Source organism: Hippocampus guttulatus, chromosome 10 (assembly GCF_054856545.1).
Source record: "Hippocampus guttulatus isolate MCC_2025c chromosome 10, RoL_Hgut_1.0, whole genome shotgun sequence".
NCBI classification, from domain to species: domain Eukaryota; kingdom Metazoa; phylum Chordata; class Actinopteri; order Syngnathiformes; family Syngnathidae; genus Hippocampus; species Hippocampus guttulatus.
Window position 1 is genome coordinate 9083523 of NC_141270.1, and position 11701 is coordinate 9095223.

The 11701-nt window shown below is 42.3% G+C and overlaps 1 protein-coding gene and 1 non-coding gene across 3 annotated transcripts; both read left to right on the forward strand.

Annotated features, from left to right (window-relative positions):
• Positions 1-2417: 2417 nt before the first annotated feature.
• pprc1 (PPARG related coactivator 1) lies at positions 2418-11364 on the forward strand. Of its 2 annotated transcripts, none has more exons than XM_086122772.1 (14): positions 2418-2514; positions 4571-4663; positions 4820-4966; positions 5146-5223; positions 5303-7082; positions 7325-7378; positions 7849-7936; positions 8139-8200; positions 9180-9849; positions 9929-10126; positions 10195-10261; positions 10341-10462; positions 10709-10860; positions 10938-11364. In XM_086122772.1, exons 1-14 carry the CDS (start codon positions 2434-2436, stop codon positions 11036-11038), a joined length of 3693 nt encoding a protein of 1230 aa, XP_085978898.1. In that variant the 5' UTR covers positions 2418-2433; the 3' UTR covers positions 11039-11364. The 2 variants fall into 2 exon arrangements, with proteins under 2 accessions (XP_085978898.1, XP_085978899.1); XM_086122773.1 differs by having other exon boundaries at positions 7876-7936.
• On the forward strand, positions 10499-10638 carry LOC147199153 (small nucleolar RNA SNORA50). Its single transcript, XR_015102170.1, has one exon. It is a non-coding gene; the product is annotated as a small nucleolar RNA SNORA50 (small nucleolar RNA).
• Positions 11365-11701: the final 337 nt, after the last annotated feature.

Sequence of the window (11701 nt, forward strand, 5' to 3'; positions counted from 1 at the left end):
CTGCCACATCTCCTCTCTCTGCTACAGCCCCAACCTTCCATGAACATTAGAGGGGGGCTGTATCCATGGCAACGGAAGAGCAGAGTTAGGTAGTACGTAGTGGCAGAGTGTTGTGATCACTTAGATGTGCATCTCACAGCTTCTAAAAGGAGTACATAAATAAGGACAAGATGCGATGAGAAGCAGACTGGTTGGACTTGTTGCCCACAAGAGGAGAGAGTTGGGAAACAGGATGCACAAGTTAATTCGCTCACTCAATGGGAAGATAAAACAAGTGCACAAAAACAACCTGTGAAATCACAAAATCAATAAATGAACAGCTCTGAGCTTTGGCAGTCATCAGAACAAAACCCGGGAAGATTCTACCGAAGCATTACTAGTTATAACCATACCCCTGACCAAGTGAATTGGGATTTCAATTTAAATGACTGAAAAATGTGCTTGCAGTCTAACTGAGATCCTGAAGATGCGGCATTGCAAAACACATACAGGCACAGTATATCCTCACTGTCCAGTGTAAACTATGGATCACTGAAGTCTCTGGTTTCATCCTTTTGTTTAGGATTTTTTTTTAAAAAGGGGGGGAAACAATCACAAAATGTGATGATACATACTTTTCATTAGACAGAGATGATACATTTTTTTCTTATGCCGAATACGTTGTTGTTTATTCTATTTTAACAAACACTATCCAATGTAAATGTTGGGTTTTGTTTATTTATTATCATGGGAGGAAGGAAATTTTTAAATATATATATATATATATATACAAGCAATACAATACATCCTGATTTATATAGTGATTTCAAAACAGCTGCAGCTGTAACAAAGCGCTTTACAAAATAGTTAACATAAAGTAAAATAATAAACACAACACAAAACATAAAAACAGACAGTCGTGCAATCTGAACCACTTTTCCCCTTATATGCTTTGTAGATGAAAGATGAGAGAATCAAAGTCATTTCACCATTGGATCAGAGACGTCATGCGCAAAATGTATGTATATATATATATATATACACACACACACACGCACGTCACTGTGCAAATGAAATGAGACAGAAAATTTTCCATAAAATCGGAAAAAAATCCCATTTTAGAAACCTAACCTTAGATTGATATGAGATAAAGTGATCTCAGGCTGTATTATGTATTATCAATTGCATATATTTGATATTAAAATAAATAGAAAACACATTTTATAATATAGAACTTTGTATATTATCAACATAAAAAAGGCAGATATTTGAAACTTTAAAAAAAGGCCCTCATATGGGGTCAAAGCTCAATCAGTCCTTAAGGACTTCAGTTGCTTTTGCACATTTTATGTACAGGAGCAACACGTGCCAAACGCCCGACCGCTGCAAACGCATTAATGCTGCAAACAACAACAAAAACGATACAAGCAAAAAAGATAAACACGCACAAACAAACTAAAACTACACACAAAACAACTGCAAACCGAAAATGCTGCAAGGAAAAAAAGCTCCGACTGTATCTTATTTTAACACAAGACACACAGTAATCGATACTGCACGACAGACAAAGGACAGTGGGAAATGGTAGTTCACGTGAGACCAAAAAATGGGGAAGATCTGGTCTACGGGACAGGTCCTGCGATGCCCCCTGGTGCCCTGACAAACTTCCGATGAGTGTCGTAAAGTTGGATCCTTTTTTACTCTTGCCGTCGTTTTTGAGTTGATGTGTTTTGGCTTTCCGCAGCGTTTTTCCGCATTTGTTTTGTGGTTTGTAATGTTTGCGTTCACGTTGTTGCTTTGATTGCGTTTATGAAGAAGAATCAAATCGAGAACATATCGGTTCACAATCACGGCCAAACATTACTCACAGCACACCGACTTCCCGACTTGAGCGAACGCCAATCTTAAAAGCCCCTTTTTCTTTCATGTGAAACGTGTCTGCGTTCCTTTGATCTTTCATCTTAGTAGATAAGACATACTTTCGTGATGTTTTTTTTAACAATATAATAGTGTGTGTATTATTTTCAGATTAAAAACGTGTCTGTTGAGAGCTACATATTTTTAGATTAAAAAGCCGCGTATAAAAAAACATTTTGAATAAAGGTCTGTGAACGGAAATTGAGGTGGGTGGAAAAGAACTACAAAACGTGACGAGTTTAGCACTAGTTTACCTTTGACTCCTGTTTCAGCATCATTTTGCATCATTTTACCAGGATCGTGCGTCTCCTACCGGCTCATTTGTTGTTGGTTTTTTTTCTTCTTTTTTGTTTAAACGCTTGTAATGTGTATGCATTGGTAGCACGTTTGTTTTGTTCTCTGTTTGCTGAGAATTGTATTCTGACTTGTTCAATAAAGATTTAATAAAAAATAAAAAAAATACCGGCTCATTTGGAGGTTTTCCATTGGTCAAAGCATTCCCACGTTCATATGCTAGTAAGGGAGTAAACTTGCAAGATGGCGGTCCGGTGGGGCACAGGCGAGGAGAATTTAACGACGTGCAATATGGATTTTTTCCCTTTGGATACACTTGGCGCGGTAATGAATGTGTTACGTGTTTTAACTTCTTTACAATTCCCCTATTATTCGGAATGTTAGGTTTTATTTGTGCACTCTGCAGTGCAAACATTGAACACTGTGCATGCTGAAGTGACACGTGGATGCTACCCAGGCGTCACCACAGTATTTTTTAAAGCCACTTTTATAGTTTTACTATTACATACATGTCGCATGCTTAATCTATGAATTAATGACAATTGGCAGTGTAGTTAACGTCGTTTGAGCGTCACATTGACTAGTTAATAGCAAGCCGGTTCCAGAGCTGCTTTAAACTTTTAAAATGTATTAAATTGGCCAAATAGTATAGGTGACAGTCGTGTTCTGTGATGGCTTACACACCTGTCTTGTATGTACGTTGTGTTCTAATGTTTTTCATTCAAATAAGTCGCACCTGGTTGCAATGTTGCCGCTACGGTTGATTCACTCACACGTGTTGACAGCACGACAGCGTGCTAGCTAAGTAGGTAGCTTGCTCGTTTTGCGGTTGACTTTACAAATCCAGTTTCACGCTGAATTGTTTCATTTTGAATTATAGTTAGGTGGTTGGTTTTGAGTTGAATCGTGATGGATCTTAGCTTCGTGCCAGGTCACTGTAGTGTTGTGTCAGCATTTCAGCGACGTCGAGGTTGTTGTCCACGTCGATGGACTTTGCAGTTAAGGCTGCACAATTTGACGATAATTTTTCCGCTTTGGAACAAAAACCTATTACCGTTTATGTACTCATTGAAAAGCTTCACACGTGCTTTGTTGCGGCTGAATTATATCTGACATGTCACCCATGCGCACAAGACATAGTGATTGTTTTGAATTTTCCCTTCTGCTATTTGCCGGCGTGTGCATTTAATGTAAAAATGTCTGAAATCGTCATTTTGTCTCCAAATCTTAAAATTGGACACGTCCCATAATAAGGGTGTGTTGTACACGTGGGTGCGCGACTTCCGCCTTGTGGACGGCGAGAGTCAAGGATCAAACAAGTCCGAACACTGATAAAAGCCTCTCAACACGCAGACACGTGAGCGAATCCATGCAGACCAAGATTTGTACGGGGTGTCCAAAAAATGTATTTATATTTTAAAAAATGCCTTGGTGGAGAAATGTCAGGAAATTATTTTAATACGAGTTGGAGAAATAAATGTCTTCCTCTAATCAGATTTATAATTCAGTGGAGACAAACAGGTTATGCCCCATCCATCATTCTCGACACTGTATTTCTTATCCTCTTCAGGGTTCCCTGTGTGCTGGAGTTAAGACTAGCTGAGTTCACCCAAGAAACATGGTTGTCGGCCAATCACAGGGCACATATAGACCAACAAGCATTCACACGCACTTCGACAACTAAAAAAAAATTGTGTTAAATTAACCAGACACATTTTTGGGATTGTGGGATGTTATATGAGTTAAAAACACACACACGCACACACATAAGGATATGCAAACTGCACATTGAAAGAAAGGCGTCTTAATTCAAACCTCCAGCCTATTTAGTTTTATTGGTGAAAGGACACTTTGATCCTCTCCTCTTTCATCTATAACTGCTTCAAAGAGTATTCAAAAAAGTGGTTAAGATTGAATGACTGTCTGTGTCTTATGTGTTGTGTTGTATTATTTTGTTATTATGACTTCAAGATGGCGCCGTGAGAGTGGCTGCCTTTACAGCAGCTCCTATACTTCTGTTCTTCTACTTTCTTCCTTTCATAACTTTGCTGCTGTAAATAGGGAATTTCTCCATGTGAGACGAATAAAGGTTTTCTTATTCTTACTTTATATACTTCATAAAATACAAGAACATAACAAGTCATTGTTGTCTTTTTTTTTTTGTCATCAATATTTACCCAGATTTTACTTTATTCTTAAACTGTAATTAGAGATTTGTGTCGCCGCACTCAACTTCTTCCTCCCCGTCACTTGGTCAATATTAAAACATACATGTTTACAAGGGCACTGTCGGTAACATGCAGTCCATCATGTAAATACAGTTTCTTGTAGGTGACTTCAAACAGATTGTGTTTTGAGATTATATCTGCTGTCTTTCTAGGCTCCTGAAATGTGCTCCGGAGAACCATCTGAGGCTCTTCAAAGCTGCTTGGACCCCTCCATCCTTTCCATTTTTGACACGCCGTATGTCGAGGCAAGTCCACATGAGCAAACGGCTTTCCAGAAGCCAACATGTTTAATCGTTGTCCTTATATGATTGGCTTGTCAATTTTCATTTTACATGTCTATTTTGAAGTGCTCTTGGTCTTAAGTTGTTGTTTTTATTTCTGTTATAATCATCATCATTTAGACTAAAGGACTAGACGAAGACGGTGAAGCCACACTGTTAACCGCGCTTGCGGACATACTGGACAATATGGACGATGAGAACCTGTCTCCGTTTGACATGCTGCCTGAGTCGGACCTGATGTCGGGTCAGGGCAAGGAACACTCGCCGGTTAGTGCACAGCTGTAGAGCTCACAAGAGCTCTCCCTCTAGTTTCTGCCACATAACCCACACCGCGCCCACAATGAGATTAAATGACACAAGGCTTCATACACTTTATGTACGTTAAATTTGCTACTGCTGGGGAAAACATGTCATTTACTTGTACTCCCCTCTCCCCCATATTGTAGCTCAGGAGATTACTCTGTCTGCCGCAGTCCTCTCCAGAGAAAGACTCATTTTGTTCAAGACCACTATCGACTGGAAAGGTAGCTTTCACCCCATAAATGGTGGCTATGCCATACTGTATACTCATTTAAATTTTAACTCGCTCCTCTTTGTTCTCAGAACCTCCCCAAGATGAGACACTCATTGCAAAGAAGTGACGGGGAGGAAGAAGATGCTGGGTCTCTTACTCTGAGCCCAATGAAGCCCAGTTTACCTTCTGACTGCACTTTGGAAGACTTAGGTGGTCTAAGTTTTCCATTTCCTGTCACCATTGAGCAGGACGGTGGTGATGACCTTTCAGTCAATCTGCGTGACTTGGTCAAACACATGCATCCATACTGCATGACGATTTGCATGGAGGATGATGAAGGCACGCAGATGTTACCTGCAGGGGGAATCTTACTGGAGGTGGTGGATCAGGGTGAAAATGGAGAGCCCATCCTCGCTGTCCAAGACCTCCCAGTTCCTCTACCAATCGAAGAGTCTCCCAATAATAAGCTACGGGCAGAAGATGAGGAAGAAGTAGATTCTGACAGCTCTGAGCATATTGTTGTTGATGATGATGATGATGAAGCATTCCCTCAGGCTCCGGTGAGAAATCCAAATTTATGTTCAGATGGGAAAGAATGCAATAAGATTAACAAGCAGAAAGAAGACACCATCGCAAGAATGCCCTCTCATCGGAAAAGGAAAAAGAAATGTAAGAAACATTGCCCACCTGTCGAGGGAAGGGTCCTCAGGAGTGCCGCGGCGAGAAATAAAATAAAAGAATTACCCCAGAAGTCTGAAAAGAGGCGACTCAAGGAACAGAAGAAAAACAAAGTACCAAAAGCTACAGCTGGTCCTGTAACTCCCTCTGTAGAACCTATGGATAGCATTCCACAACCTTGTGAATCAGCTGAAATCCCCACTATGACCGCTGAATCTCGTGTGAAAGCTGTTGTGTCGTTTGTGTCGCCACAGCCTACAGGACTTTTAAAATCTGGCGTAAAATCGAGCTACTCCCAACAACCGGATAAAATGTCCCAACAAGTGTTCCAAGCTCCTGATGAGCTCTCCAACCAATCATCCCCGATGTCCTCCAGCAACCCAGCAGCTGTTCCAAACTTCACATTGACTGTAGATGAGCCCCTCCCACCTGAGACTCCTGCAGCTCCAGAGCCAAAGCCCAAGTCCCTCAGTCTGGCTGAGTACAGACAACTGCGGTTGCAGAAGAAACCTGTTGCAGTGGATAAAGAAGGCGACAATAGCACCAAGTGGCCCAGCCTTCCGGAGCCGCCCAGAGAATTACTTCCTATCCCCTGCTTGCCTCAACCCAGCCCAAGAGACCCTCGGTGGCCCACCTTCCAGGCTGCAAAAAAGTCAGTTGAGGTCAAACCCGCCTGGCAACCCCGTGGACCCTGCGCCCCACCTACCCCCGAGGCACTATTAGTGCCGCCCGCTTATATGGTCGCCTCAACCAAAAAACCTGCTAATGCTGTCCCTGCACAACCAAAAGTCTCAAGCCAATCAACAGACAAAGATTCAAAACTGTCAGAAGATAAAACGGAAGTCACTGAGCGGACACCAAGGCTTGTCAAAACTACCACAGAGACAATCCAGTGCACCTCTGCTGCTCCCGTTTCTGTTCCCAGTCCTCTGCAGACAACCGTAGTTGGCCAGAATGTGCCTGAGGTCATTCCTTGCTCCACGCCTTCCTCAAAGAATCACAGCACATCTACAAAGGCCCTGACAACAAATGCCAAATCTTGTTCGACTCCTTTCCTTCATCCCATGGCATCATCAAGTCTTACATCAAAACTTGTGTTGAAACCAAAACCGCTAGTCACAGCACAAACTGAAGCTCCAAAGGCAAAGAGTCCAACACAGGAATTGATTGAGTCCTTCTCCACTGAAATGGGTGAGCTTGTCAACTGTACACCACCGTTTCTCAAGAAAATAAGATGCTATTTTTACAAATGCACAGCTAAATAGCTAATTGACAGTGGCAAATTGGCAACTCAAATTTCACTCCAAATGTCAGAATCTTGTCTCAGAAATTGCTTCGGACTTCCAAGTCATCAATCGACTTTACATAACATTTCCCCATAGACTCCATTTGTTGGTCTTGTCTTTTAATTTGTTGGTTTTTCTGCATTATAGGTATTGAGGCAGCTGATCTGACCAGCCTGCTGGAGCAGTTTGAGGAAACGCAAGGTGAGCAAACTAATCCCTTTTACTCATCCCCATTTCTTGGTCTGCAATGGTAGCTCACGTTCTCATAGCTTGATGGAGGTGACCTATACGTTTTGTTTCATCATGAGAATGAAGAAGCATCATTCAACTCTTGACTTGCGTCACATAAAAGGCAATTATTTGAATACATGCGCGTATACTGGCACTTGGCAGCTTTTTTGTGCAAAGCATTTTCTGAAGGTTGTGTTTTGTGGGGGCCGCGAAGCTGCTTTGTGCTGTGGAATTCTGCCCAGTCTGCAAATCCATTTAACACCTTTGTTGGTGGATGCACGAGGCTCAACCTCACATTGGGTGTACAGCAACTGGACTCCAATTTTCATTTAATATTGTTAGTTGTTATGTTGTTAAGCCTTTGAATGCCTTAGCTGGCTGTGGCAGTTGCGTGGGACTTGAACTGACATTTCAATTCACTAATAAATCTCTTCTGACAGTCTCCCGTTCTCCTTATCTCTCTTCAGCCAGAGAGCAACAAAGTATACCGGAGGTCTGTGGTAGAGCAGCAGCTGTAGGAAACTCTAGGTGAGTTACCCTACAGCTGTCACGCTGCTCTGTGGGTGTGATGGAGTCAAATGTGTGGTTGCCCTGACTCCACTTTTTTTGCCAAGACCTGCCGTCAAGACTCAGTAATGCCCTTGAAATGGGCTTCGACACTGTGATTCACAGCCAAACGTAAGGCCAAATCAGATGCAAAGCATTAACAACTTTTGTTCTACCTTTTTAGTGTCGGACGTCCACGCGAAAAAACTGTTGTGGAGCGTGTCACTGATCTCTCAAGCCCTGCAGGTAATTTATATCAAGTAAATGGAAATGTGTTTTACAAAATGATGACAGTGGAACCTCGAAACGCAAGCCAAGTAGTGTTGCCTAGTGACCGGATTGACATTTTTCTTTTTTTGAGATATGAGCCGTCATTTGGCCGATTTTGTTTGCGATAACTTGCAAGCGCATACTTGAGATACAAGTGCTCTATTGTGACATTAAACTTAATGCACTCCATAAGCAGCAGTTTGGCGAATAATACATTTCATCCAAACATGGGCTTTAAGCATTTTAATGTCACTCCCAGTTGACACTAACCTGCAAATTAAACATAAAACGAAGATTATTACACATATATTTAAAACAAAACCATGTTGCCCTGAGACTGTCCCGCTAGTTTAATGCTAACATCATTGACATGCTAACATTAGCTTCAATAGTCACGGTTTTCTGGAGTGAATATTTGAAAACAAATGGAATAACACATGGAGAGAGATATCATACTCAGTGGCAGATATTCGTTGTTTGCAAAAAATGACATTAATACAGCAATTAATTAATTAAACTCGTCTCTCAATCCACCACTTTAAAAGGTAGCCAAACATTTTGTGGCTGGCAAACACAATAAGCTATCGCAGCAGTCCTTCACTCGGTGCGTCTTCCTGTCAAACGGCACAAACTGACAGCCTCCAATGCAAAACATCAGTCACAGATTTAGCTCTGTTCAGTCCTACTGAAAAGTTGCGATTTTAGTTGAGAATTTAGGGTTCCTGTATCTCCAAATCAGAATCATCTTTATTGGCCAAGTATGTAGAACACACAAGGAATTTGTCTCCGGTATAACACGCTGCATTAGTATCATCGTAAACAACAAATCATTGAACCATTTTAGAGTAACCAGTAGCAGTATTTGTAGTACAAGAGATTAGCATCTTTGCATCACATATGGCCACCTGCTATTAATTGCGTGCTGTAGTAATGGTGCACTCTTTATATTCTCTAGCTTTGACTCCTCCAGCCACTCCTCCACACCAGATGTGGAAACCTCTGGCCCCTGTTGCTCTGCTGGGAAAGGCCAGGGCCACAGAGTCATCCAAATCAAACCCCTCCAAGGCTATTCAGATCGAGGCCCGCTCTTTGACCTCAGCCAAATTCCGTGCCAAGCCCACTGCAGCTCCCGCCACTGTGCCTTACAGTGTGGTGTGCATGGATCACGACTACTGCCTACCCAGCAGAGACGCTTCTTCTTCTGGTGAAGCAGGCAGCCGCTGGAATGTCAAACAGCAAATCACGATTAAACCCATAAGGAATCTCGCTACAGCCACTACAGGGCCCCCATGCATCCAGGAGACCACCTACCAGTCAAACCCAAACCCGCAGGTATCTTCACCAACTCCAGAGGCTTTGAATAATGGCATCGATGGGATAGCAGAATCCTCTGTTCTGGAGACTCCGGAAGCTTCTCCAGCGCGTCAGGAGACCGAATCGGCCGAAAGAATTCTTAGGAAGAAGTCTTTTGAGAGGTCATATCGTTGGCATCCTGCCTCTTGCAGTCCCAGCCCCAAACGGAGGGGGCGAAAACGAAGATCCCAACGTTCACCATCTGTTTCCAGCAGCATAGAGTCTGATTCGCACTCATCTCGGTCGAGATCCCACTTGCCATCTAAGAAAAGGTTAGATCCACTTGGCATCATCTGCATTCCTTTTGGCTTGTGACTCATCAGACTTTATCTTCCTCCTCTTCCTTTATAGGTTTCATCATAGCCGCTCTCGCAGCAGATCCAGCTCTTCATCTCGTTCGTCTTCACGGTCCTCCGTATCCCGCTCTCCTCCAAGGAGGAGAAAATACTCATATTCCTCCTCTCACTCTGGTTCTTGGAGTCGCTCTAGATCGCGGTCTCAATCGCCCCAAAGACAAGTGCCATGGAGGAAAAAGAGATCCATACATAGGTACACTGTAGCAGTTGCAAACTTTTCTCGTGCTTGGTTGAATTTGGCTAAAGGTGGTCTTTCTTTAGTCCTTCATATCGGAGGAGATATGGGTACGCTGCTGAGGATGTGAAGTCTCGCAAGGACAAAGCCATTGTAAGCTTGTAAATTACACAGTTGGTGTATTGTGAAGTAAGTTACCTTACGAGATGTATTTTGAAAATGTACCCTACAGGAGGAGAGGCGGGTTGTTTACATTGGTCGAATTCGAGGCACAATGACCCAAAGGGAGCTCAGAGAGCGTTTCTCCTACTTTGGCGAAGTGGAGGATTGCACTCTGCACTTTAGGGAACAAGGGTGAGTGTTCCTTGTTTCTTGGTTTGACTTGCCGTATTGCATTGTTACTGAACCCTTTTGGTCTCTTTTGTGACATCAAGGGTCAAGATATAATGCTAAAGCATAAGCAGGCCTGCTCATAACTGGGGCCTCCTGGTTTATGTCCCAGGTCGCTCTTTTAAAAGCAAGCCACAGCTTTAAATTACAAATCATCATAAAGTGAAGTAGTCATGTCTCATTTGATGCTAATACAAATACCTGCAACAGGGACAACTACGGGTTTGTGACTTACTACGACACCAAGGATGCTTTCACTGCCATTGAGAATGGAAACAAGCTGCGTAAGGCTGATGAGCTGCCATTTGATCTGTGCTTTGGTGGAAGGAGGCAGTTCTGCAAAACCACTTATGCTGACCTAGGTAGTGCAAAAGACGAGAGATGCTCTCAACCTGCTCACACCATTCTTTCACATTGTAACCCCCATGTTGCTTCTCAGATTCTAACAGAGACTATGACCCGGCATCTGATAAAGGCAAGGTGAAGACACTAGACTTCGACACTTTACTAAAGCAGGCGCAGCGGAGTCTGAAGAGGTAACAGGAGGCTGCCGCAGGAAGCAGAAAACACTTACCTCAAGAGCAAAACTTGTCTTTTCAGTTTGTTGTGGCATTTGTTTTATTTTTGTTTACATTTTGTTTGGGCAAGTCTAATACCTTCTATTGAAGAGAAGATTTATAATTAAGAGTAAAAGAAGCTTAAAAAAATGAAACAAATTTAAAATGTTTATTTAAACATGTAAAACCAAAAGTAAGTGTTTGGAGAGAATCATTTTTAAATAGAAAAATATATGGGGCTCCTTAAATGTTGGACGAGGATGTAATACATTTAAATGTACTGCAATCAATTAAAAACAGGAACCTGAACTGTCTCGTTTCGTCATTGAAGCATGTCACCTTTGCTGTCACTTCCACTATAGGACAGTACACTGTTCAAAGTGTGAGTGTTTGGTCTTGATATATTTCTCTGAAGGTGGATCAGCGTGAGACTGTGAGGGTCTGTAAAATGATCGCCACATCGTCCGTCATGACTTCTGTTAAGATTGCTCGTGTTTCCTGGGGCACAATGGTTTCTCAAAATCATATTAGAGGTACAAGATGCAGCCAGAGAGGCAACCCAAAAGAAATGTACAGAATTACAATAAGTTCAGAGGGACAGATTTAACAAATGTGAAAAATCTAAACACCATCTTTAATGTTAGGC

What these genes read in the sequence shown, in the direction of transcription:
- pprc1 (XM_086122772.1), top strand. Translation starts at nt 2,434, where the DNA reads ATGGCGGTCCGGTGGGGCACAGGCGAGGAGAATTTAACGACGTGCAAT. An exon ending in GCAGTTTGAGGAAACGCAAG is followed by an intron (nt 7,379 to 7,848) that starts GTGAGCAAACTA and finishes CTCTTCTGACAG; the next exon opens with TCTCCCGTTCTCCTTATCTC. An exon ending in CTCGCAAGGACAAAGCCATT is followed by an intron (nt 10,262 to 10,340) that starts GTAAGCTTGTAA and finishes TGTACCCTACAG; the next exon opens with GAGGAGAGGCGGGTTGTTTA.